Source organism: Rousettus aegyptiacus, unplaced genomic scaffold (genome assembly GCF_014176215.1).
Source record: "Rousettus aegyptiacus isolate mRouAeg1 unplaced genomic scaffold, mRouAeg1.p scaffold_m13_p_1, whole genome shotgun sequence".
Taxonomy (NCBI): domain Eukaryota; kingdom Metazoa; phylum Chordata; class Mammalia; order Chiroptera; family Pteropodidae; genus Rousettus; species Rousettus aegyptiacus.
In genome coordinates, this window is record NW_023416284.1 from 4,938,624 (window position 1) to 4,966,022 (window position 27,399).

Here is a 27,399-nt window from a genome sequence, read left to right on the forward strand (position 1 = left end):
ATGCCTTTGCTCTTCTCGGGAGATTCTGGCCCAGAAAGATACAAGTGTCAAGTAACTTTATTGTTCATGCTGAGAACGTCCTGGAAACACTTGTAAACCAAACTTAATTTCAAACTGTAGTAAAGAATGAAAAAAGCATTTATTTGAGCAAAAAGAGCTAGCTACAGCCCAGGAGACACGGACTCAGGTAGCATCTCGAACTGTGTTGCTCTGAGACAAAGGGGCGGCCATCTTTTACAGAGAAAGTTCCCACCCTAGTTCCCAAATTTATGGAAACGAGGCTTCCAAAGTGTGCAGTTCTGATTGGTCGACTAAGATGCAAATGAGGATATAACGCGGAGAGTTCCGATTGGATGAGGTGGGTCTCTCAGTCCATTGGTCAGAAGATTAAACCAGGGCTTCCTGCATCAGACGACTTAAGTGAGCAGGGCATGGTGTGGGAAGCCGAGAGTTCAGGCTGTGGTTCTTCCCGGTGCACAGAGTGCGTGAGAAGCCCCTTTAGCAAATGGCCACGAGACTCATTAATAAAATTTGGGCTCTTGGTTGACCATGGGGAGTCCATCTCAGCAGATAAATTCCTTCTCTGGGTTTGTACACTCAACAGCTCTTTACTAGAAAGCATCAAGTGACATTTCACACTCAAGACTCTGATCTGTGAAAAAAAAAAAAAAAAAACCCACAAAATTCAACAGAGTAAATGTGAAAATTGAATTAGCTTTATTAAGTGATTCATGAATCGGGCAGCATCTAGCAACTAGAAGGGCATTCCAAGGACTGCACAAAATGGAACTATTTTTACAGGAAGTAGAGTGGGGCGAGGGCACTGTTGATAAAAGTAAAGGATTATTTTGGGGGCCAGGACATCATGGCGGAAGGGAACAGGAAGGGTTTTTATCATGTAGGTTACCTCTTCTTTCTATGGGGTATGGAGAAGGCCCACGTGACATGACTTTACTGGAGCTGGACCAGAAAATTCTAGACGAGTTGATTAAGATTATGTTTCTGGGAGAGGCTGAAACTGCAATTAGATCAGTTTTAAGTTTACAGCAAAACTGAGGGCAAGGTACAGGGATTTCCCATGAACCCCCCACCCCGCCCCACACATGGCCTCTCCCATCATCAACATCCCCCATAAGGGTGGTACATTTGTCACGTAGGACGAAGCTACGCTGACACATCTGTTAAACAGAAACACTTCCACGGCTGAAAGCTTTTCTAAAAGAAAGGGTTTACTGAGCCATGGGCGAGCCAGAAAAAGACCTGGTCCTGGGGCACGCGATCCAACCTCCCAGCAGCAGGGCCGAAGAGCAAAGGCAGGTGTGTCCGCTGCCCTGGAGTTGGCAGGCTCTTCTCTACATTATGTTTTGGGGAAGAAAGATGTAAGCTGCTTTGAAAGAATTTACAGTGGCTACAAATAATGGGCGGGGGAGTGGAGTGGGGGCCAGTTCTATGATAGGTGCACAGTCTGGAAATCTGTAAGGAAGAAATATTTACTACTTTTGATTGGTTACAGAGAGTAGTCCTAAGAGTTCATGAATGTGCAGAATGCAGTGGTGTCGAGTGATTGGCTACCAGATGCCTGGAGGTTGACGCAAAACTTCAACATACATTCAGGAATGTGAGGGGGTCGGTCTTTCGCTGGCTGGCGCGCAGCCGTTAACCGGTCAACTACCCTTTATCTCTTTTGCCGCTATAACTTGGAACAGCGCAGGATTTTTCTGTTGTTAATCATCACCACCCAGAGTCCACGGTTTACATTAGGGTTCACCCTTAGTGCTAGATGCTCTCTGGGTTTGGACAAATGTGCTTTGACAAGTAGCCAGCGTTATAGTATCATAGAAAACGGTTTCGCTGCCCTAAAAATCCCCTATACTTTAACCCCTGGCAACCACTAATGTTTTTACTGCGTGCATAGTTTTGCCTTTTCCAGAACGTCAGGTAGTTGGAACCATAAAGCATACAGCATTTTCAGGTTAGCCTTCACTTAGTCACATGCATTTAAGGTTCCTCCATGTCTTTTCATGAGTTGATAGTTCATTTCCGTTGTCTGGATGGACCACAGTTTATTCATCCATTCATCTACTCAAGGACAACTTGACTGCTTCTAAGTTTTGGCAATTATGAATAAAGCTGCTACAAACATCCATGTGCAGGTTTTTGTGTGGACATAGTTTTCGAGTTTAGGTAAATATGAAGCAGTGTGTTCGCTGGATCGTAGAGTAAGAGCATACTTAGTTTTGTAAGAAACGGTCAGACCATCTTCCAAAGCGGCAGGACCACTGTGCATCCCTGCCAGCAAAGGGTGAATCCTGCTGCCCCGTGTCCTCGCCAGAATTCGGTGTCTCGCTGTTGCTTTAACTCGTAGAGCATTTTTCCCCCTATTTTATTGAGAAATAATTGATGTCTATCATTGTGTAAGTTTAAGGTGTGTAGTGTGATGGTTCGATTTACATATATTGTGAAGTAATCACCACAAAAGGTTTAGCTCATCTCACATAGATACACCGATGTGTCTTTTGTCAAAATTTTCTTCCAGTCTGTGGCTTGTCTTCTCCTTCTCTTGAAAATGTATTTTTGAACTTCAGAATATCCAGAAAGTGGAACAAATAAACAAGCAGTACTTTTGGGGAGCAAAGTTCCCAGGATGTAGCAGTTAAAGAAACAGCGCGGAGGCGGGGCCGCAGGGGCTTCGCACGAAGCCCGGCTCTATCCTTGCCCACTGGGAAGCCTGCGGCCCACATCGCGGTGGGTCACGGCGCTCTATGATAAGAGGATGCAGGAAGGACGACAGGGTCAAAGGCTGAGCGCTGAGTGCGTGAGTGTCGCGCTCGTGAGGGTTTAGCCCTGAGCTGTGGGTCCTGGGGACAGGACTAGGACCTGTTGATCCTCATACGGGACAGGGCTGGGAATCTGTATTCTAAAGCCCCCAATCGCCACACCTGTGATCCCATCAGGCAAACTCGGGAGAAGCTGTTCAGGCAGGGCGGCCACTTAACTAGACTACCTCTGCCCACAGAGAAGGCTCTGGAGAGGCCCCCACAGCACAGGATGGTCTCAGCCACCTCACCTCACCTCCCCGCATCACGGACGATCAAGTTATCAAACGTGCAAAAGGAAAAAGTTATTCTTTTATTTGATTTAAAATAGCAGGACTTTGGCCCTAACTTAGACGGTCAGGGTTTTCGTTACAATTTTGCACGTGCAGGAAACCCTCACGCGAAGTTATTGCGCCACCACGGGACCTTTGTGAAACCATTTTTTTCCCTAGTCATGGACATATGAGATGCTCTGTTTGCACCCTCGGCCAGAGCCAAATAATAATCTTTATTAAAAAACAAAACCAAACAAACAAGAACAATTCAGAAGCACAAAGAGGCAGAAAGTACCTGGTAAACCTGATTAAGACAGCAAGGGCCGGAGAGGGCTCTGAGCTGAGGACACGCTGTAATGAGCCCGTAGCACCTGTCCGGGCTGAGGTCACACTGAGGGATGAGGGCGGGCAGACATTAACGGCACGGACACGGGAGGACGTGTGAGAGGGACACGCCACCGCCTCGCTCTGATCAGAAGCAAGGGCCCCTCCTGGGCCTGCAGGATGTGACTTCATTCCCACCCAGCTCAGAACCCCACCCCAGCCCGCCAGATGGATCTAAGAGGCAAAGTTGCTGTTTTCTTTCCAGGCTGGGCCCTGGCCTTAGGCCCAGGCACTGGGACAAGCCCCTCTCCCGCCCACTCTCCTTCCCACAGGCTCTCTCGGCGTCCACCCCTGGCAATAACACATTCACCCAGCTGCAGAAGCGGGCTGGGCCACGAGATGAAAATCCCCGGGTGTGACCGTTGGGAGGTTCTTACCCAGCAGACAGATGGCACAGCACTGACTGGCCTCTAACAAGCGGAATGAGACTGAGGGAGCCCTGGGCACCCCTAGAGGCTGTCCTCTGAGCTCCCGGCGCCCTCTGCTGGCCTTTCCTGGCTCCGGCCCGTCTGTGCCAAGGACTCCAGGGCAGGCATTTTTCTAGCATCGTTCCTCCATGGCCCATATTCAACCTCAGCTGTGAATTGTTTGCTTTTTTGAAGCTTCCTGAATGTCTGCTCCACTCCAGAAGCTCACGTGAGGGTCTTGACCAGGTAAGTGCCTGTGACCTGCTGAACCATCTCTAGGGGAACCCAGAAGTCCCCTCACACAGGCCGCTTCTGATAGGAGGCTGCCGTGCTGACACGTGGTTTTCTGTAGGGCAGCCCAGAGCTTTCTTTGACCCCTAAGGGGATGTTCACCTCTCACTTTCATAAAGAAAACTTTTTTTTTTTTAAATAAAGGAAACCAAAAATGAGCATTTTAGACCTAGTTCTGTAGATGACTTCCGAATTCTCTTAAAACAGGACCTGCAGTCTGGTGTGGCCTCGGTTTAATCCAGAACCTTCCCACAGGCTCACGAAAGCATTTCAGGCTTGCAGAGTTCTCGTGGAGCCCGAGGCAGGGCCACCTGCTGGGTCCAGGTGTCCTTTCCCTCTCAGAGGCTCCCCGGGGACCTTCACACGTCCCACTCCCAGCCAATGGCTTCTGTGGCCTCACAGCGAAACTGCTTCCTGAGTAAGAGGCACAGGTCGGTGGGAGGGCCACAGAGGACAGGTGCAGATGCTCATTTGAAATCCTTTTTCTCTTAAATGCAAGGGATCACCCACTGACACCCAGTCCCCCGACCAACTGCCACACCTTCACCTTCAGAGAGGACTCAGTGCTTGGACCATTCGCGAAGCCTCTGGTCCCCTTTCCTATAAAAACTAAAGAGTGAGTAAGCTGGACCCGCTCCCAACTCAGCCCCGTTTCAGTCTTCATAGGAACGGACCCGAGACACCGGGGCATCCGTAGGGCGTCCCCACAGTGGCCTCCTCTCGTCCCTCTTCTAGCCCTAGTACTGAGGGAGCGAAGCTGGGTGTGGAGCGACTGAGGGAGACAGGAGTCTGCATTCGGGCCTGTGCTTGGAACCCAAACTCGATCTGCACCAAGGCCCGGCGACCCATGGCGAGGCCCGGGGAGGTCCCAGGAGGCCGGCCGCCCTGAGCAGCTGGGTTGGGCTGTGCTGCTGGCAGTCCCCACGAAACCCCGAGGCAACCTTCAACCTGGTTAAGGTAACTGCCTCTTCTGTTGCCCAGCAAAGGTCTCCGGGAAGAGCCAGGCGGTGTGGGGAACCTCATCGCCCCTACAAACCGGGAATCCGCTCCATGATATCTCGGTGGGGGTGCCTCTCTTGTACCGCCCCCCCCCATTTTATTTAGGATGGGTACACAGCAGACTTAGTCCTCATGATTTTCTCACAGGTGTGGGTCCCTCAAATTGTAAACAGTGCTGTGTGGTCAAGAAGCCAATGACCACTGGACCACAGGGCGACCTGGCAGTGATCGCGTACTGCCGGCCCTCACACGGACAGACACCCCGAGTGCAGCAGGACGCGGGGTGCAGACGTGCCGCGTGAGGGTCTAGGAGGTAGCCTAGCTGAGGGTGCGGCCGCCCCCGCCCTTGCCACCGGAGTCGAGAGCTTCAAGGGCAGAAGGCTTTCGGGGCTCGGACGTCCCTCCCACTCCCTGTGGCCACCTGTCCAAGGGAGGCTGTGCGCAGGCTCGGAACCAGGACAGGCAGCGCTCAGGTGCTCGGAAGTTCGCGGGGGGTCCAGCCAGGTCCCTGAGAGTCCCCCGTCGAGGAGGTCGTGGCAGGCCTGGGTGGCCAGCCGGCCCGGCTCTCCGCAGCGGGCTGGAGAGGGCGGCAGCAGCAGAGCGCGAGGAGCCGCGTGCGGACCACACGCGTGCAGAGCACGAACATGATGCAGTTGGCGCCTCCTTGAAACGTGTTCCCGATGCCCTGCCGCGGAGCAGAGAGACAGAGGACGCGTGAGCGTCGGGGCGCAAGGCGGCTCGGGAGCGCGGCAGGCCCCAGAAGCGCGTCCTCTGCCCCTCGGGGCTGGTCGGCGAGCACCCCGATGCGGGGGCCTTTGGCAGAGCTCTGGCAGGTCCTCACCTGCAGACCGGTCAGCTCCCCTGGGGCTGCTGCTCCCTCTCCAACGCTCCCTGCCTCGGGCAGGAAGGGAGATGCAAGGCGCCCAGGCCCCGGCCGCCTGGCGCTGGCCGGCGCATCGGGACAGGCCCGCGCTGCGGGGGGAGCGTCTGGGGGCGTGGGGGGGGGCTACTCACGTGCAGAACGACCAGCACCGGTGCCTGCACCGCCGGTGAGCCGCAGAGCGTCAGGACAAACCGCACGGTGCTCCAGACGCGGAGGCAAATGAAGATGAGCGGGATGAGGACCAGCTTCTTATCCACCATGGAGCTGTGGTGCTGGAGCCGGTGCGCCTCGGAGAGGATGGGCCGGTACTCGGAGAGCGCCTCGTGCTGCGCAGGACCAGAGCAGACTGAGTGGGCGTGGCCGCCCCCCCAACGCCCACGGGCCGCCCGCCCCTCCCCCTCCACCCGCAGGGCCGCCCGCCCCACCCCCACCCAACGCCCATGCCCCCCGCGGGCCGCCTGCCTTCCCAGGGACCCAGCCTCCCCGAGCAGAGAAGCAGGGAGGCGTGCGCTGCCTCCCGCCGGCTGCCACCTCCAGCCCGGGGCCTTCCCCGGAACTTCCATCCGCTGCCCGTGCCACACCGCCACACGGGTGTCCAAGCCACAGCTGAACACGCAACGCCCGATCGCCGCCCCCAAGCCCACTGCGCGCTCCCCGCCGCAGCTGACGGACATCTGGGAGTGGTCTTCAAGTCCTCTTTTTGCCACAGCTGACAGCCCATCCAGAGGCAAGTGCTGTGGACTCTGCCTTCAAGGGACCCAGAATCTGGATGTTCCGTTCCCCGCCACCGCCGCCAGCGTGGTCCAAGCGCCATCCCAGCTTCCCCTGACTGGTCTCCCCGTCGCCCTTACCATGCAATACCCTTCCCACCACTGTTATCCTCAGCACGGTCACCCGAACACCTGTCAGATCGAGCCAGTCTTCCACCCAAAGCCCGTGGTGGCGCCCCATCTCACACCTTCCTTACACTGTCCCCCACCCCGAGCTAGCTCTGGCCTCATCCCTACTGCTTCTAGCCACACGGGTCTTCCTACTTTCCCCCAGATGTGCCAGGCACACCCCACCGACGGGCTTCGCGCGAGCCGTTCCCTCCTGCAGAATGCGTCTCCCCACCCACGGACATGGCCCGCCCCCTCACCTCCTCCCGTCTGTGCCCCAGCGTGCCTTCCGGACAAGGCCCGCCCTGACCACCCCGCCCAGCTGCGAAGGCATCCCCTCCCCATGCCGTCCCCAGAGCCAGCTCTGTGCCTCGTCTGTTTTCACAGCCCTCGTCATCCTCCTTCCCAGACATCATCCCCCCTTGTTTATCAGGCGCATTGTTTATGATCACCCGCCCCCTCCGCCCCCTCTGGGCTCCACCCGCAGGAGGGGCTCACAAGAGGGGATCCACCCCAATCCCCTGCCCCCCAAGAAAGAAGTGAGGGCAGCACCAGCTCTGGCTTCCCTGTCCCCAAGGAATGCCTTCAGTGAGAGGAAGGGGGAGGTTCCACTTCCAGATCGAGACTGAATTTGTAAAAACAGCCAAAACTGCTCCTAACAAAAATGCATTTTTGAGCCCGGTCCTGTGTTGGGGACGTGGAAGGCCCATGTGAGGGGAGGAGACGCACACTCTGGCATCTCCGGCACCTGCACCGACTGGCTGTGACTCACCTGCTCAGGGCACCTGGCTCCTCCCCTGGGGCCTTCAGCAGCCCCTTCCTTCTAGAACGGGGCGCAGCTGCGAACCAGCCAGGGCCGCTGGTCTGAACCTCTCCAGAGCAAAGCTTGCTCTGACGCCTTTCTTTTTAGCTCTCCTCCCCGCTAGAGGCAGGGAGTGACTCGCACTCCACCGCCTCCCGCCCGCTGTTCTCCCATTTTTCTGGAAACGCTTTGGGAGCGGAGGACCCTTTCTCACACACCCAGCCAGGCCCCGCCTGCTCAAGACAGAGGCAGCCGGGCAGCCCCAGGGAGGGGTCCCGGGCAGAGCTGGTGGAGCTCTGGGAGTCCTCACTGGGGGGCCTGGACTCCTCCTCGGACAGTGCAAATGAAGAGGGGGTGAGAAGGGCACCCCCACCCAGGCAGGACACCAACTCGAAGGCCCCAGGAAGACAAAGAGGATTCCAGAGCAGCTGGTAGGGCCGGCGGCATCTCTCCAGCTGAGCCAGAAGGGGTGGCAGGGAGGGCGAGAGTCAGTTCAGTTTCCGAGTAAGGAGAGAACCAGAACTCTTGACTCAGATGGGAGTACAGGGTGGGGGTCAGGTGTCACCAACAGCCACAAGGAACATCCCACGAACTCGGAACTGGCTGCTGAGCCAACTGTCTGCCTGGGAAGATGGGGACGTGCCGTGCTGCGATTTCAGCCTTGCAAGCTCCGGGCGCTGCCCCAGCGACCCTGCAGGGCGAGCGCGGAAGTCCGTGTCTGGGGTTTCTTGTGACCCTGTCTTGCCACTCTGGCTGGCTGCTTGCCACGTTTATCTTTAATCTCGGCCACTTGCACTTCCGCCTCTCGAGGGAGGGCAGGACCGCGTCTGAGTTCTCATTAGCAACGCCCACTGCCAACAGCGCTTTTGCATATAGTAGATGCTCAGGAAAAACGTGCTGAGTGAACGGCCGAGCGGACCACCAGACGGGTTGATCCGAGGCTTTTTGGGGCAGCGGTTTGCCTGTGGCTAGGAGGACGCCCACACTTTACACCTGCAGAACCAATAGTTAAAGACAAGGGACAACTGGGCCAGGTTGTCAGAGAAAAACTATCCTTTTCTAGAATTTCCAGCCAGCCCAAGTGGTCAGAAGTCTCCGAGACTCCTGGCCACCTGGCCCAGCCATTGATTTATGCAAAGTCTACCATTTAGGCCCTGATTCTAACCGAGAAGGACGGTGAGGTGAGTTCTTCGCATCACTGACGAGAGACACCATGGCCGCCCCTCCCTGTCCCACTTTTACTTGGAAACTGCTCACCTTTCACCCAGATTCCCCTGGAGGCCGGGCCACCACCGCGGCCTGTCCAGGAGGGGGCAGTAGAGGGCTGTGGCCGAGCACACAGGCTGGGTGCTGGGCGAGCCTGGGGAAGCCCCCACGTCCTCACCCACAAACGTGGGGTCACAGGACGAGGCTGGGCAGTCAGCCGGGCAGACAACCCACGGTGCATGCAGCTCAGTGCAGAGCGAACCCTCCGCCCCTCCGGCCTCTCTGTCCCCTAAGGTGGCCAACCCCAACGCCAGGACGCGGGCGAGCGTGCGTCACGCACCACGGCCACGCAGGCGCTCTGAGCGGGGGCGGGGATGGGGGAGGTGGGGGAGGATGGGGGAGTTGGGGGGGATGGGGGAGGGGGTGGTGGGGGATGGGGGAGGTGGTGGGGGGAGGGGGTGGTAGGGGGGTGGGGAGTGCTTCTCGAGGGCCAGCGCCGGCACCTACCGCCCTGTTTATGTGCTTCCTGATGAGGAGGTAGAGCACCGGCAGCGTGACGTAGGCCAGCAGCTCCCACAGCTTCCCGGTCAGCAGCATCCACAGCACGCGGTCCTCGGCCGCCAGGTCGATCCAGCACCAGCCCACGGACACGTCCGAGGCGTCGTAGCCGATCTTCTTCAGGGTGACCGCTGCCACAGTGATGGCCAGCGGAACCCCCCAGCTGAAGGACGAGGCATAAGCGCCGCCGAGGTCAGGCCCCGCCCAGCCAGCAAGGGCGAAGCGACAGAGGCTCTTCCTTTAGGAGAACCACACTGCCGCCAGCGCCCTGGAGAACAGGGGGCAGGAGACTCTAACCCCCACCCCAGCCTGCTCTGCCGGAGCCCCGCCAAGCCCACCCCGATGCCGCACAGCCAGCCCCCCAGTCGGCCCGGGTGCACGTGCAGGTGGCTTGGGGTTGCCGGGGCAGGGAGTTCCCGGGTCCTGGGTACCTGCAGCAGGATCTGGAAGGGGGCTGCGGCTTTGGGCCTCCTTGCTCTCTGGGGGCATAAAGCCCAGGGCCAAGCCGTTCCTGGGGCAGTGAGGCGCTCAAGATGATTCTAGAGCTTAATTACTAGCCCCCGGGCCCTGAGGCCCCCTCCAGTGTCCCTGCAAAGCATCTTAGATGGGTCAGGGGGTCGCACAGATGCCACCCGGCAGCACAGCAGGGCAGCGGAGGGCTGAGTGCCATGCCATGGGCGGGGTCCACGCCTCGGATTTGCCCCCACCTGGCCTCAGTGCATCAGGTCCGCAAAGCCGGGCTGACAGCAAGGCCTACAGCGCAGTAGTATCAGAGTAAGTCAGTATGGAAATCAATTAGCATGTTAACTAGCATAGTAAGTCCCGTGCGCAGGACAGGGTGTCAGTGCTTACGACCCCCTGCAGTGCGGGCGACAGGAATGAGTGAGGCCCGCGGCTTTCTGCCCCCAGGAACTGGACACCTGGGTCCGTACCCCGGGTCAGTCACCGGGACAACGGGCAATCTCGAAACAGGGCATCGCCATCAGTAAATGTTTGGTTCAGAAGCCGGTTATGTTTCGAGAGCCTCGTGTGAGGAATATCGGCCCTTTCTGGACGTTGAAGAACAAAGACGAGATCAGCCGCTCGTTGCCAGAACGAAGCGAGGAGAAGGGCTGTGTGTCCACAAGTTTCGAAATGCCCCAGGGCAGCGGAGGACGCAGGGAGGGGACGGCGTGACCTGGCGAACGTCACTCCCTGCCTGGGCAGGACTCGCAGTGCAGGACAGCCTCAGAACAGCCTGCCCCTCTCCCCCCTCGCCGGCCTCTGCCACGAGGGGTGTCACCTGCGTCCGCTCCGTGGGCCGTGGGGAGGCAGGAAGTAGCATGTCCTCCCAGAAGTCATGGAGCTGCACGGAAGGGGCAAAACCCCACAAAACTTAAAGGGCTATGAGAAAGGTACCCAGTTATACCCAGTAGGTTGTCCATGTTAAATATTTCTTCTAAGCAAAGTTATTTATCTGATAAGTTCGTGCAGATTAGTGTAAAACTGTTTTGTCGTAAGAAAGGGGTGACCGCTTTAGAACTCATGCCACCCTGAGACTTTAGGACCACACGTCAGAGCTGTGAGATCATGAGGGTGAGGGCCGTGTTGGTTCACTATTCTGTCATCAGGTAGGGGCAAAACTAGGGCTTGCTGAATGGATGGATGGATGGATGAATGAATGAATGAATGAACGAACGAATGAACGAACGAACGAACGAACTTTGAGCCAAGTGACTGAGGCAGCTTTCCCCAACTCACTCCTTCAATATTCACTGCAAGCACGTTATTATTGAAAAGGAAGTAAAAGGCTTTAAAAATGCTCAGACTGCAACCCCGACATTATGTGTCTTGTTTCTCATCACGTTATGGTCTACAGAGCTCCTCCACGGGACTCTGGGAAGGGAAAAGCAGTGTGTGCCGGGACGGTCGCTGCTCCTGTCCCCTTGCTCAGCACCCTGACGGCCCTTCCAGGAGACCTGGGGACCCCACGGTGACGGACTACACTCTGTGACTCTCGGTGTGTGCTCCTAACGCTATGAAGTGATGCATTTCCTCGGTGTTACTGGGAATACTCAGCCCAAGGCTGAGTCCAAAGAGGCAGAGGGCTGCGGAAGGGTTAAGAATGTGGGCTGATCCATTAGAGTCGCTGTTTGAACTTGAGCCCAGGTGGAAGCTACATTGGGGCCAGAAGCCTTTCTGGGAGGTATTTAGGTGGGAGGTGATGAGAAACAGTGAAATCAGGGAGCGGTAAGAATGGAGTGGGAGGGACTGCCCATCATCCAGCAAAGCAGGTGTGACCAGACTCACAGCATGGTCCCAGGTGGCCCTGGTGTGCTGCTAACAGCTAACGACTGGCTCTCTAGAAAAATGTACTCGTATCCACATACAAATTTATTATAAATTTTACTGAAAAGGTGTGAAGCACAATTTACAAGGAATAACACACAAACGTCTTCACTGTAAACTCCTTGTGGCCGACTGAATATCACAGGACATTTTTGTTAATTTTCACTGAACCCCAGTGCCGGCAGCCAGTGTACGGCTGCAACTAGCAAAGGGAGGTAGTTCTGAGACGTGAATGAAATTGGTTGACATTTTCATTTTCCTTAACGAGTGAGAGGAAAGTGAAATAAGGAAGCCGTAAGGGACAAGACGAATGCCCCCGACTTCACTGGTTTGACAGTGACGTGAGCAACTTCTTTGTGGGATCGGGTAATAGTGGAAGAGTGGAGGAGTGTTTCCTCTTTTTTTCCTGCTCCGTGACCCTGCCTCCTCCCGTCACCTCCCCCTGAAACACCAGCTTCCTGCCTGCCCCAGCGTGGCTGCCATCTCCGCTTACATTCAGAGACAAGTGAGACTTTTAAGTTTAATTCTTACTCATTAACATAGTCGCCATCATTTTTTAAAGTCCAGATCAGCGACCTAGCAAACTATGGTCCTCAGGCCACATCCAGCCCAAGGTCTGTTTTTTTTTTTTTTAAATAAAGTTTTATTGCAACACAGCCACACTCATCTGTTTACATACTACCCGTGGTAGGGGTCGGATATTGCAATTGAGATCACACAGCCTGTGAAGCTGAAAAGCCTGCTCACCTCTCCTGTACGCAACCCTGACAGATAATGCTTGACAGTTTCCACGGCGTGAACATCCCCACCACAGGCGTTTCAAGCCTCCGGCCCCGTGGTTGGGAACAGAGCACGGCGGCAGCCTCAGGCGCACGAGCAGAGAAAAACGCAGGAAAACAATTAGCAACGTACTGAGTTTTGAGTATTTGTATGACTTTTGTTTTTTTAAATATGATTTACTTACTTGTAAGTTTGTATAATCTAATTTTTCAAAACGGTTGTATTTAACGATCAGCTCACAAAATGCCCTAAAGTTTAACGATCGGGTCTGGCCACCTGGTTGCACGACATCGGCTGGACAGAGTATGCAAAGGACAAGGAGCTTCAGACGCCCCAGGTTCTGGACCTACAGAGCGAGGAGAAAGCCCGGATTTCTGACAACCTCAGATAAGCCCAGCCATTCCCGGTGTGAACCTGGAAGGCACTCCTTAAAGACGCGTGTGACATAATTCCTGCTGTGCAGAAACGCACACTTCTAGTTTCTGACGGGTACCACCTAGCAGTTTTTAATCCCTCCGCAAAAAGAACTCATCAACCAAAACATGAACAAAACCAAACGGGCGCTGTAGCTTCACAAGAGCACGTGAGAAAAAGACCAAGGGCTTGCGTTGATTTTGACCTAGAAACTTGCGTGGTCAGAGAGGTCACTCTGTGCCCAGATGTGGGCGGTTCAGAACGGCCAGTGAACTGTCCTGACTCCGTGCGGACACCTGCAACCCACATTCTAAACCTGTGAAGTTGGCACCAGAGCCAGGCACGTAAGGAGAAGCTCGGACTTGAGCTGTCTTCAGATGTTTAAAGACACTTGACAAGTTCCTGTCAGTGGAGAAGGGGCCAGAGAATAGGCAGGTGTCCCGCCCAGTCCTAAACCCAATGGAAGCCACAGGGCCACACGCAGGGGAGACTCTAAGGCTGAAGAAAAGCAGGGCTGGGGGTCACCTGGGATGGAGGGAGCCCGAAGACCGCTCTCTGAGCAGAGCCCCCCACTTGGAGGGCCACCTGCAGCTGCTCCCAGTCGGGCCCAGGCCCCAGGTCTCACTGATGTTTGCCTGGAAACTGAGGTCACAGTCTGCGTCAGCTTCCTCTCCCTCAGAGGCTGTCGTGGGCTGAGTCGTGTCCCTCCAACCTCGGTCCACATGCTGGCGTCCTAAGCCCCAGTGCCTGAGGGGTAACTGTATTTGTAGTCAGGGTCTTTAAAGAGGCGATTAAGGTAAAGTGAGGTCACTAGGAGGGATCTAATCCAGTATGACCAGTGTCCTTAAGAGGAGAGGAGGACGCAGACACACCCAGAGGGACTATGGCGTGAGGACACAGGGTCTCGACGGCCATCTACGGCCAAGGAGAGCGGCTCCAGAGGAAACCAGCCCTGCTGACACCCGATCTCATGCTTCCAGCCCCCAAGACTGTGGGAGAACCAATTTCTGTTGTCTAAGCCGCCTTGTGTTTGGCGCTTCGTTAGCAAAGCTCCGGACGCCAACGTGGAGGCCCCTACAAACACCGGGGGACACAGGCTGCGGCAGTGGTCATATCCCAGCCCCTGGGGACCCTACCCCCAGAGATGAAGGGCCGAGCTGGGCGGGGGCCCCTCGGCGAGCTGAGGGGAGGGCAGGCCGAGCAGAGGCACTGGACCCATCACGAGGCGCTCGGCGCGGCTGGGAACCGGCGTCCTTTCTGTTTTCAAGCCTCCCCTAGCGAAGAGGAATGAGAAGAACCACAGGACGAGCCGGGGGGCGAGGGAGCCTCCCCGAGCCCCTGCCATGGGTCAGATGACCGCAGCAGGCATCTGTTCCCAGAAGAACAGCGCTCTGGGCTTCACCCAGCTCCTCCCCAAACCCGCGGTGGGGAACACCCGCGGTGACAGGGAGACGCTTCCCCTTGACGCGCAAATGGGAACACCCTCCCGCAGGCAGGGAGCAAGCCCGCAGCGATGGGCTCCTGCGCGTTTCCATCACTCCAAACCTCACCCTTCCTACAGATCTTTGGGGGGAGGAGGTCGGCTAAGAAGGAAACAAAGGGGTCTTCTCCCCATTCTGTGGGCGGACGGCAGAGCATGGTCTCTGTGACGTGGGGGCTGTGGAAAGCTCTGAATGCTAATGTAACTCAAAAAACCTTTGAAGAGCAAACCGACAGGGCCACAGTGCACCGATTAAGAAGGTTCTGGGGAGCGGGACAGAGCAGGCCCCGGGCAACACCAGTGACAGGGATCACAAGGCCCGCGGCTGCCTGTGGGTTTCTTTCTGGAACAATGGGCACTTGTTAAGTGTGTGGCAGAAAGGAAGGATGTGGGAGAAGCTCAGGGAGTCAGCCGCTGGCCAGTCCACCAGGAGGTCACTCTGCAGCGCTGGCTGCAGGGCGGGGGGAGGGGCGTTCAAAGAAACTTTTAAACTCACCCCCTGGACGACCTTCTGCAGCCCAGGTTCTGCTGGGCACTGCAGAGCCGTCCTGCTCTGTTCAGAGATGCTTCCTGCCCACCTGGGTCCCAGCCCAGGTAAGGACCGGCAGGTCGGACCGGGCCCTAGCGGAAGGGGCAGGGGCAGCCTCTGCTCCCACGGCCCCTGAAGCCGCTGCCCATGGACACACAGACAGTGGGGAGGACCACCACACAGCAGCGCCCTCGGGAAATTTTTTTTGGGGGGGCAACAAACAAAGCCAGTTCAACTCTTGTTATTTTGGGGAGCACAGACCGATGTGGGGTGTTGTCCATGCAGCCACTGCATCCATCCCTCACTGCCTGCTTGGGTTCCTGTCACTGGGCCCCCAACAGCGAGCTAGTTTCCAATTACAGAGCTTAGCGGGCCTTCCCTTTCAGGCCCATGGGTCCCCTTTTCTCTGCATTAGAACTTCCTGCTCCTCAGCAGGGGTGTTCATGGTGAACTTGGGGTGTCATAGACCACTTCCTCTTCCAGAACCCCCAAGCAAACTCAAGAGGGTGGGTGAGCATGTGGGCCAGGGGCATAGGACCTGTCCCTGCCAGAGGTCATGCCCTCACCCACTCCCACCTCAGTGGAGCAGGAAGAGATCTGAGCCTGCTTGAGGCGACCAGCTTGGCCAGGATGCCTGCTTTTGACCTGGCGAGGTGAGGCACCCCCAGCCAGATGGACCTTCCCCCCAGCTCACAGGACTGTGAGCTTGGGCACAGCCGCGGCCCGAGGGTGTGCAGGTAGAGGGACGCTCACTGACCCTGCTCAGGCTTTGCTCAGAAAGAGCCCACCACTTTGGGGGGAGGTACAAACAACAGCTTTTGAAAGACAGGTCACCTTTTGCAGGGGCACAGGGATGGCTTCGGGCCAGCTCGGCTTATCTTATGGGAAGGGAACTGACCCCATCCACAGCAGCTCTAGGCCTGAGCTTCTAGCACTTTCTCAGGTGAGTACTGCAAGCTGATGGCCACAGAGGCATATCCACCTGATTGTAAAATGCGGGCATCCATAGCACGCTTCCTCAACAGCTACGACACAGCAGAGGGACTTCTAATACACCGAAAATTCTCGTGCAACCTTAAAAACGCAACCACCACCAGGAAATTCACTCCAGAAAACTGTCGGACCCAACTGATGCTCAAGTCTTGGGCAAAAGTCTGAGGAGTAACAGGACATTTACCTCAACACGATCTTTATCAATTACAAAAGGAAAAACAGTAAGCGCAGTGGAGAATGGGCAGAGAACACCCAAGTCGAGAGCTCCGAGCTAACGCCCCCAGGGACGGGACCGCTCGAAGCTGCCAGGGAGGAAGCAATGAGAAGAACAGGCTCGTGGGAGCTTCCTGCCCACAGCACAGAATCCGGTCCCCGTGTGAGGAAGCGCCAGGCAGCTCAAGCAGAGGGACATGCTGAAAAATAACGGCCGGTCCGCTTCAAAACCGTTAACGCCATGAAACGCCTAGAGAGATGGGAGAACTCTAGATGGAAGGAGAAGAGCCTGAAGACCAAGCCAACACACCGAGCCCATTTCCCTTTGCCGTTGGGGACGTTATTACCAGACTGACAAATCTCAAAGAAGTCCACGATCAGATAACAGCACTGCTCCCTGATCATTTCCTATTTCTGGAAGGTCTATGTGGTTCCTTAAGATACTGCCCTGGTCTCGTGGAAATACACACTAGTGGATTCAGGGGCTCAGGGCATCTGGTCTGAAACTTACTCTTAAATGGTTCTGGAAAAAATAACTGGAGAGGATAAAGGTAACATGGTAAAATGTTAATAATCGGGAAAATCTGGAAAGTTAAGAACATTGTCAAATTATATCTCAGTTTTCAAAATTATTGTCAAGGCCAAGAGACGAGATGGAGCCATAGAAGGAAGACTGACCTTGGAGTTCTAACCCTGAGCCTCCAGCTGTGTGGCCTGGGGAGGGTCTCACCGACTATGATGGGAGGGACATCAGATTTCCCCCACTGGTGACCAGCGAGCTAAGGTATGGGGCAGCACTTGGCAAGCGCTCAGGAGCCAGACATGGCTCGCGATGGAGCACAGTTTCCCTAAGGGCGGAATCTACGCCGCCCTCGGAGCAGGCGCTTCCGGCAGCCTGAGCGTGGGCAGGCGCCTCTCCCGGTGCCTGCTGCACGGCTGTCCACGGCTGCGTTGTTTTATAGACGGCTTTTGTTACTTCACCTTGTATCATACCATTAAAAAAAAGATGACATGTAGAGTTGACAGCCAGTATTTAATGGCTGCGTAACACTTTCGGTGGGGCCGTCGTCTATAACTGACTGTTCCTCTATTTTGTGGACATTGCGGTGGCTTTCAAACTCGCACAGTGATAAGAGTGCCTCTCAAACTCCTTTGCACACACAGCTTTGCATGCATTTTGGATAATCTCCTTAGACTAGGTCTCTATGAATAGGATTACAGGATCAAGGGGTATGAACCAAATACTTCCCACATGTATATTTTCATTTACATTGCCAATAATAATACAGAAAAATACCAGTTTGACTGGTACTTATTATGTTCGTATTCTGCCTATTTTTGTTTCTTAATGAGGAAATGATACCTTAATGTTATAACTTGTATTGTTTTGAGTATTAATGGGGCTAAACTTTTCCCCATATATGTTTACCAACTGTTTTTACTATTTTGTACGAATGAGGCCTTTGTCCACTTATCAAGATATTTGTATTTAAAAAAAATTCATAAAAACTCTTAACAGAATAGAGATATCAGCCTTTGGTGCTGTCATATTTTAAAATACTTTCCAAGACTAGAAGGTTTGAAGAAGTGGACTGATTTTCAGCTGTCTGAAATGGTTAACAAGTGGATGGGCATCTAGCCTACCTGCGAAGATGAGAGTTCTCACACCAGCAGGTGCTTCAGCAACACTAAACTGCTTCTCCAAAGAAAGATGGTGAGAACTCCTTAGTAAGGTCATTAGCTACACAGCCTGAGAGGACCTAGGTCGATAAATGAACCCGTTGGACAGGTTTTGCCAATTCTCTTAGTCTAGCAATGCATGAGTTAACTTCTGAAAGGGAATAAACTGTCAAAGTCCCTTTCTAGCTTGGACACAGGTATTTTCTTTTCTTCTTTTCTTTTAAGAAGCAGGTGGATCACATTCAACAGACAAGATGAACAATTCACATCTTTTTTAATGGCCAGAAGGGGACACACAGACTTTCGTAGGCCTTCCCTGAACATCACAGAGCCACGCCCCCCCACCCCCCAGAAGTGAACAGAAAGAACTCCCAACTCAGATTTCTCAGGAAAGTCATCTGTTCTATAGGAGCTGTACCAGGTTTACCTTTATCACTTAAAAAAATATATTGTATTCAATATTTTTTAAAAGGAGAGTAAGGGAAGAGATTTTTGCAAAGAAAGTCTTGGGCTCTTCCTCAAGTACGCATGAACTCTGGTGTACACGCTGCCCACACCTACCAGTCTGCCAAGGACTGGGACTCTGAAGGGACACAAAGGTCAGGTGGGAAGCTGGGAGGGGAGGCAGGGGCCACCACGCCTTCTGTGGGTCTCTGCTGCATCCCAGGCTCCATTTGAATGGCTCCCTGCGAATATGACTTGAAGAGCTGAGAAGCAGGCTACTTAGTTTCCCAGGGACCAGGGGGCCTCCATCCAACAGCTCTGGGAAGAGGTCAAGTGACTCCTGCAGGCTCGTGACACCCAGGTGACCTGTCTCTACCAAAGTGCTGACTGTCCTCAGCCTTTGGAAAGCAGCCTTTAACAGACAGGACCTATAATTAGGGCAGCATTTGGTGCCCTTATCTGAGGAGAAAGAGGAAATGTGCCCTATAAGACTCCTGCCTCTGGTTCAACACAGGAAAGCACCAGATGTTTGAATATTGAAATTACATCAGGAAGGGGCCAACTTTTCTCTACAACTGAGGGTTACTCGATTCAATGCTTCAACGCCAGGCCAGGGCAAGGCTTTGGTTTCCCCTTTTCTCAGGGACTCCAGGCAGCTGGTGGCCCTCTTCCAGCCCAGCCTCTGCCACTGACCTCGACCTCAGAGTTGCTCAACTCTGTAAAACCAAGATCATCTAGAACAGAGATAACAAGAGAGAGAGAGACTTGAGGTCTAGAGATGAACAAGGAAAGTCAAGAAGACAGTCTTTTGTAAATTTTACAGCTGAGGCGCTGCCTTTGGCAGAGGGCTGGATGGACTGGCAGGCTGAGTGTGGTTGAATGCACCTACCGTGGTGTGGATGCCGGTGGTGGCACAGGATTGGGAGCTGCCTGGCTCTCCAGCCTGGGACAGCCACCTAACTCACCTCCCAGCCTAGGCAACAGGCACTTCTTGCCAGGTGCAGCAGAGATGCCAGAACACGGTGGAGCAGGAGGTGAAGGGCCCAGAATGCCCTCACCAGCTCTCTGAGAGCCCGTAAGTCCCCAGGGTCAGGAGCTAAGGGCGAGCTCTGGACCTCCACCCTCCACGGGCCTGAGCTGAGGCTCCCACCTCGCTGAGGCTCCAGCCGAGGGCGAGCGCAAAGGGGCGTCCTCTGCGGTGATGCCCAGGACAGGTCCGCCTCTTGGGCAAGCCTGACATCGTCCAGCTGGTTCAGGACTGCCCTGAGGCGTGAGCAGACACTGTCCTCCCGGACGTCCAGCCATGGGTCTGACCAAAAAGTGGGCGCCAGAGAGACACAAGGGCCAAGGGAACAGCAGGCAGGGACCAGGTGGGAGTTGGGGCTGGGGGAGGGCGGGGAGTCAAAGGAAAGCAGCTCTGCGGCCACCCACCTGACGACGTGGAAGGTCCAGAGCAGGTGGCCGGCCCGGGGTCCGCGCGTGGCACGGACGATGCTGAGGTACAAGTAGAGGGCGATGGCCACGGTCCAGAAGAAGGAGCTGGTATTGGCGAAGGTTGAGAGAGCGCCCTGCAGCACGCAGTCCCACGAGGGGCCCGTGAAGTCCTGCAGCACCCCATAGAAGTAGGAGGCGGCCGAGAGCAGGTCCGCCAGCGACAGGAAGAGCAGCAGGCGCCGCGCTCGGCTGCGCAGGTCGGGCCACAGGGCGTGCGTGGCCACCAGCAGCCCCGAGCCGAGCGCGGAGAGCACGCACGACAGCAGCACCACCGCGCGTTCCGACGGCACCAGCTCGGTGGGCGGTGCGGGCGGCGGCATGGCCGGGCGGGGACCGGGCCGGGGCCGGAGCGCGGGCGCCGCGAGGACACAGGTCGAGCCGCCAGCGCGGCCGCCGCTGCCGCCGGTGACTGGGCACCGACGCGCCCGCGACTCTCGTCCCTGACCCTCCCGGCCACCGCGGGACTCCGGCCCGCACCCCGCCCCTGCCTCTCGGGCCGGCTCCATGCCCCGCCCACGCCCTGACACCCCGCCCTGCGCCCTCCGCGCCCCACCCCGTGGCCCCGTCCGGGCCTCGGCTCCGGGCCACGCCCCGGCCGTGGCCCCGCCCCGGCCCCGCCCCCTGCCCCGCCCCCGAGCCTCGCGTTGGCCCGCCCGTCACGCCCTGTGCCCTCCGCTTCATGCCCGTGGCCCCGTCCCGGCCTCGGCTCCGGGCCCCGCCCCGGCCGTGACCCCGCCCCGGCCCCGCCCCCGGCCCCGCCCCTGAGCCTCGCGTTGGCCCGCCTGTCATGCCGCGTACCCTCCGCTTCGCTTCATGACCGTGGCCCCCGCTTCCCGGCCTCGGCTCCGGGCCCCACCCATGCGCCCCACTCCTGCGACCCACACCTCGGCCCCGTGGCCCACACGTCAAGTCCGCGGTCCTTGTCCGGGATCCTGACGCCCTCCCCCACCAAGGGCTTCATCTGCTCTTGCCAGACGGCTAGGACATCTTGTCCGGAGAGCAAAGGGCTTGCATTTGGGGGACTAGTATTATCTTCCTTCCAGCTAGCGTGTGTGCGTGTGCGTGTGCGTGTGTGTGTGTGTGTGTGTGTGTGTGCGTGCGTGTGGGGGGTATGTGTGTACGCGCGCGCGCGTGCGTGTGGGGTGTGAGGAATGAAGGCATTCTTTCCAATGGTAACAAAGCCAACTCTAGATCTGTGATCCTCTTCAAGCAGTGGTACAGAACTGTTCACAGGGCGGTGGCAGTTACTTTGGGAACGGAGTGCTTACAATTTTTCTTTCAGTGAGCACACTATTTTTTTAAATTAGGCTTATTAGGTGTAATTTTTTAAAAAACAGTTCCAATTAAGTGGATTTTTTCTTTTTTCATAATTTCACATTTTAAATTGAGACATAATTTACATACCATAAAATTGGCCCTTTTAAGTGTACAACTCAGTGTTTTTTAGTATATGCACAAGTTTGCATAACCCTTATCATTATCTAATTACACAACTTTTCCATCACCCCCAAAAAGAAACCCAGTTGGGTCATTATCCATTTCTCCCTTCCTGCAACTCTGGGCCACCACTAGTCTATCTTCTGTGTCCATGGATTTGCCTGTTGCCGACAGCTCACCAGGACACAATCAGATAATAGGTGGTCTCTTGTGACTGGCTTCTTTCTTTTTTATTTTCACAATTCTTCTATCGGTAGCATGTATCAGAACTTCATTTCTTTTCAGGGGCAAATAATATTCCATTGTATGGATGTACCACCTCTGCTTTTACATTCATCAGTTGATGGACATTTGGGTTGTTCCCACTTTTTGGCTATTATGAATAACGCTACTATGAGCATTCATTAACAAATTTTCGTGGGGACATATGTTTTCAATTCTCTTGGGCATAAACCTAGGCATGGAATTGCTGGGTCATAAGGTGACGCTATGTTTAATTTTGTGTGAAACTGCCACGCTGTTTTCCAAGGTGGCTCTAGCATTTTATATTACTACAGCAATGTCTGAAGGTTCCAATTTCTCCACATTCTCCTAACACTTGATTATCCACGTTTTTGACTCTAGCCATCCCAGTGGTGTCTCACTGTGGTTTTGATTTTTTTTTTTAATTTTTTGTGTGGTTTGGATTTGCATTTCTTTAATAATGATATGGAACATCTTTTCATGTGCTTATTGGCTATTTGCATATCCTCTAGAGAAATGTCCATTCAATTCCTTTGCCTGTTTTTTATTCTTTAATTGAGTTTGTCATTTTGTTGTTGAAGCGTAAGAGTTCTTTATATGTTCTTGTACTAGAATCTTATCAGATATATAATTTACAGAAGTTTTCTCCCATTCTGTGGGTCGTCTTTTTACTTTTTGGATAATGTACTTTAAAGCATCAAGGTTTTCATCTTGATGTCCAGATCACCTACCTTTTCCCTGTCCTTGCTGTGCTTTGGGCATCACATCTTAGAAACCTTTTGCCTAATCCAAGCTCGTGATCTACACCTGTTCTTTTTCTCGCCAGTACCACGCTGTTTTAATTACTGTAGCATTATAGTAAGTTTTGAAATCAGGAAATCTGAGTCTTCCAACTTTAGTTTTTTTCTCTCTCAATATTGTTTTGGCTGTTTGGAGCCATTTGCAATTCCATACCAATTTGAGGATCAGCTTTTCAATTTCTGCAAAAAAAAAAAAAAAAAGCTCACTGGAATTTTTTCCCTCCTCTTTGATTCCTCCTACCACTTCCAGCCCTGACCTGGGATGTTGCCCTCTCCCCTGAAGAACTGGATCTCTGAAGGTGGGGCATCTCCTCCCACACACCCCCGGGGGCCTGGGGCACCCAGAGCCTGGCACACCCGAGGTATGGTCCATGCCTCCACCTGGGGGTGCAAACCCAGGACCTTCTGCGTGTAAAGCAGACGTGCTAACCACTACACTATGGAGCCACCCTGTCTGCTGGCATTTTTGATAGAGATTGTGCTGTATCTGTATGTAAATTGGGGAAATAATATCTTAATAATATTAAATCTTCTTATCCACGTATATGAGATATTTCCATTTATTTAGGTTGTCCTTAATTTTTCAATGGTGTTTCATAGTTTTCAATTTGCATTAGATTTGATTTTGCATTTGAGTCATAAAAGGCAAAGATTATCATAGGTATAGATTATCTTTTTTAATCTAACTTTAAAAATCATTGCATTATGAAATATACATACTGCAAAATGCCTAAAATACAAATGTATAATTTAATAAATAATTAGAAGGCAAAGACCCATGCAGAGCAATAAATATAACATTACTGGCACACCAGAAGCCTCTCCTCAAACCTCTTTCTTCCTCCTCATTCTCTTGCTTTTTTTAACCATTCATGAGCATCTCTAAAAAAAAAAAAATAGTACTGTTTGCCTGTCACTGAACTGTATATCAATGGAACCGTACTCTACGTTCCCTTTTATGTCTTCTGTTTTTTGCTCAACATTATTTTTGTGGGATTCATCCACATTCTTGCATGAAGTTGCCATTCATTCATTTTCTTTGCTACATAGTATTCCATTGTACAAATAACATGTTCGTCTATTCTACTGTTTTTGGATATTTGGGTTGTTTCCAGGTCTGGGCTATTACACTCCATGCTGAAATGAGCACACATTCTTTCTTAATCAGGAAAATAGTTACTAAAAACAATTCTGCGAGGTTTGAGCAAGCACGTTCGTGGACTTTGCCCTGTGGAGAGCTAATGAGCAGCTGCTTCCCTTCTCAGTCACCTCAGAAGCCACTTGCCTCTTCCTGAGAGGACCCCAGACCATAAACAGACCCCGGCTGAGAGCGCTGTCAGTGAGGACTCTCAGCTTTTTACTGGCGTGAATAGTTTCAAGCTTGGGTTGTGCAACGAGTACTGGGCTTTGGCACGTGGCTGGGCAAGAGCCTGGAATGAACTTTCTCCTCTGGGATCACAGTCATTGAATCTTTAGGGTGTTTGGGAGAAAAGGAGAGACAGGAGAGCTCTCTGACAAGCTCCTCTGTTAGCCAATCAAGCCTCACTCTATCTTTTCTGCTTTATTGTGATGAAAACACATTGTCCGCCTTCCCAGGTGAGTGGCTGGCTATTTTATAGGCAAGTTTGGTCAGGAGATGGTTTGGTTTTCTTTGCACTGGAAAGTGACGGTCAAAGAACTTAGCACACTTTCCACTACTAGGGGAAAATGGGAAAGACACGCAATGATATAGCTTCGCATTGCTCAGGATGAGCTTGAAGCTAACTCTCCACAGTCCTAGTGCACTGATGTTGCTCAATGGGTCCCAGCATTAAGCAGGGGGTAAGAATCCCGACTGCTCAGTTGCCAGGTGATCTTAAGCCACCAAAGGCAGCCAATGACATTTGACTCCCAGGCTGTCAACAGGGTTCCTGTGCTCTGCGTCTCCTGTCCCAAGAGCTGCTAGTCCTTCAGGGGGACATGACCAAGAATAGCAGACGCAGAGAATCCCCCGGCTCCGAGCTGCCGCTGACAGCGCCCATCCCGTATGGAATGCAATGTCCTATCAGCCGCATCTTTTATTTCTGGTCTCTTTGTACCCCCTCACCCTCCTTCTCCTTGGGTGGATTGGTGAAAAAACTCAGATGGATTCTTGTGACCCTGAGTTGTTTCTCTGGCGTCCACGCCAAGCCAGCCGGCAGTTGTCTGCTGCTCCATGTCCAACGTCCAAAGAGGCCACATCCAAGGTCGAGTCGCATTGTTACAGCCTCCTGTGCACCCCACTTATCTGGCCGTAGATCTAGGGCTCAGGCCCAGAGAGGCCCCACAGGCGTAGCCGGTGGCCTGGGAGCAGATCACTCGGGTTTGCTTTTTCCTCTTTCTCTCCCGACCCTGGAAACGGGCACAAGATTCTCCTCCTCTGACAATAGCAAAAGGGGTGACAGTTTGGAGCCTCTAAATCGAAGGCATCCTGAATGATTTTCTGAGCTCAATTCTAACCTGCGTAACAAGCCACATACGTGATTCTTAACCAGAACAGGAGAGGGACTTTCCTCAGGAGGTTGTAGCAGTGTGGGTGGGCCCCTGTCTCATTTCCCGTTTGGAGGTGGGTACAGCGTGTCTTGCCCTTTCCTACCCCGGTATCATGACAAGCAAAGGCCGTGGAAGAGGAACCCCACTTCGTCCTCCCCCACCTCCAGGATCCCCAGAGGAGGCCGCGCAGCCCCTGAGCATGCTCAGGTGATCCTCAGGACGCACAGATGAAAGACCAGGACAAGCCTGGCCGGCCATGTTTCTGAAGTCAGGGGCCTCCTGTTCACGGGGCTCTGTCTGGTGGGCGTCACTTCCTACAGGATAAGCCCTCGGGTCTCAGTGGGATGTATTTAAACTCTTTTCCATCACCTCGAGCCTTTCCCTGCGCCACCCCGAACTCTGAAGGCTTTGCCCCCGGCTTGCTGTGCACAAACCCCAAAGATGCTGGCTCTGACGGGCTCTTACACGGCACTGGCTCCTGGGCTGGCATGGCCCTGCCACTCCCAGCTGCCTGGGTCAATTAAAGAAAAGCTACACCACTGAAGGGAAAGACTATTGTCCTCTGTACCTCCGCTCAGGGACTCACTTTGCAGGTAGGACTGGCTTAAAGGCAGCTGCTGGCACCAGGAAGAGGCCTTATGGAACAGTGGAAGAGCCAGGTTCTGGTCCCGCGCCTCTGTCCCGACCACATGTGGCACCAGAATTCTGAAGGGCCCCCCACTCAAGATCCCTGTCCCCTCGATGTTTAATCGACACTAATCTAGGTGCTGCAGCGAGGGGATTTTTGAAGATGTGATTAAAGGCCTGTTACGGGCCGAATGTTTGTGTCATTCCCCACTCCCTCCCCGCCTCACCCAATCTATATGTGTCGAAGCCCTTCCCTTCACTGTGAAGGCTTAGGAGGCGGGGCCTTTGGAAAGTCTTGGGGTTAGATGAGGTCATGAGGATGAGGCCCTTATGATGGGACTGATGCCTTCACAAGAAGAAGAAGAGACACCAGAGCTCCCTCTCTCGCTGCCATGTGAGGACACAGTGAGAAGGTGGCTGTCTATAAGCCAGGAAACAGGATCTTTCCGGGAACCTTGACTTTGGATTTCCAGCCTCTAGAGCCGTGAGAAATCAATGTCTGCCCTGGACGCTGGCCAGTCTACAGTATTTTGGTATAGCAGGCAAAGTTGACTAAGTCAGGGCCCTGTCGGTGGACGTTAAGAAACAATGATTAGCCCGGTTGGCCTGGCCCAATCAGGAGAACCCTCTAAAAGCAGAAAGCGTCCTTTGGCCAGCAGTAGAAGAGGAAGTCAGAGAGAACTGAAGAGCAAGGGCGATTCTGTGCTAGGGGGTTTGGCATGAGGACCTGGCCTCTTGTTGCAATAATGTGGGGGCCTGTGAACGTAGGAAGAATATGAGGGTGGCCGGCAGGAGGTGAGAATGACGTGAATCCTTCCAGCCACCTGAAGGAGTGTGGGACCCTGAGCTGAAGGTCCAGATGAGCATGACAGGCTTCTGGGGACTGTGAGATTATAACTGGATGTCGTTTCGTAAGCCGCCGAGTGTGTGAAATAAGCTACACAGCGATAGGAGACTACCACATTCCACTTCGTGGCCTAAAAGGGGCCACTTAACCTTTCCAGGCCTCTAGCGCCTCATCCAGAATATGAGGACAGACGATGCACAAGGTCGCTGTGAATGAAGGGCTTGTCGGGCCGGGCCTTGGACTCTTTCTGGCCAGAAGACCGAAAATCGCTAAGTATGTCACCTTGAGCAAGTTACTTCTCTTAGTCTCGGTTTCCTCATCTCTAAAACGGAGCCGACAGCAGTTATTTCCTTGATAGTCGAGTAGTAGCTGGGCACGTGGCCACCCAGCCATAGACTGCATTTCCCAGAGCCTCTTGTGGCTAAGTATGGCCATGCGCCTAAGGCCTCACTGAGGAAACGTGAGTGAGGTACATGGGCTGCCTCCAGGGCCTTACGCATGCCCTCCAGCTCCTGCCCCTTCCAGTGCCTGGAAGACTGAAGCCACACGGCTTCAACGTCCTGACAAGGAACACGACCCGTGGGATGGTGGAGAAAGAAGACAGAAAGGCCCCAGGCCCCTGAATGGCGGGTCACGCTGAATCACCCACTAACATGGCATGCTTGCCTTTGGGGGTGGACATGGAGAACATTCTGAGATGTCCTAAATTATATTACAGCAGGCCAGAAGGGAGAAGGACAAGAAGGGTTAGTCAGTTAAAAACTGCTGACAGCTAACAAGATCGCTCACATTCCTGAGTGCACCTTGGAATGTTTAATTAACTTCCAGGTGATTATTTCCATGATTATCTGAAAGAGAATAGCCAGGCGCCATCGAAGCCCAGAAGCCTCCCCTCCTTGTTTACACATGAATTTTCGGGACTGTGCCTACCACGGATCCGAAGAAGCAAACACTCCTTTTCATGGGCTCTGCACCTGTCCCCGAACTAACCCCGCTCCAGCTTCTCCCACCCCGTTTATCTGAATCCAGTGTAAATTCTTCGAAACAACTCGCGCCGTTCTCTCCCAACCTGATGTGTAA

General features: G+C 54.0%; 1 protein-coding gene and 1 long non-coding RNA gene across 3 annotated transcripts in view; both read right to left on the reverse strand.

Moving 5' to 3' along the window:
• LOC107520166 (solute carrier family 2, facilitated glucose transporter member 5) overlaps window positions 1-20,275 on the reverse strand; it is a 46,436-nt gene extending 26,161 nt beyond the window's left edge. The window contains exons 1-4 of one of the 2 annotated variants that reach the window (XM_016163616.2): window positions 19,792-20,275; window positions 9,449-9,662; window positions 6,187-6,381; window positions 3,110-5,857 (exon numbers count right to left, since the gene is read on the reverse strand). In XM_016163616.2, coding sequence (XP_016019102.2) covers window positions 5,642-5,857; window positions 6,187-6,381; window positions 9,449-9,662; window positions 19,792-20,174 — 1,008 coding nt within the window. In that variant the 5' untranslated portion in view covers window positions 20,175-20,275 and the 3' untranslated portion in view covers window positions 3,110-5,641. Of the gene's footprint in view, window positions 1-3,109; window positions 5,858-6,186; window positions 6,382-9,448; window positions 9,663-19,791 lie in introns of those variants that run through there. The other variant, XM_036228322.1, reaches the window with a different exon arrangement.
• On the reverse strand, window positions 121-2,458 carry LOC118609310. The gene is made up of 2 exons (XR_004953247.1): window positions 1,261-2,458; window positions 121-1,018 (listed from the first exon to the last, which is right to left on the reverse strand). It is a non-coding gene; the product is annotated as an uncharacterized LOC118609310 (long non-coding RNA).
• Window positions 20,276-27,399: the final 7,124 nt, after the last annotated feature.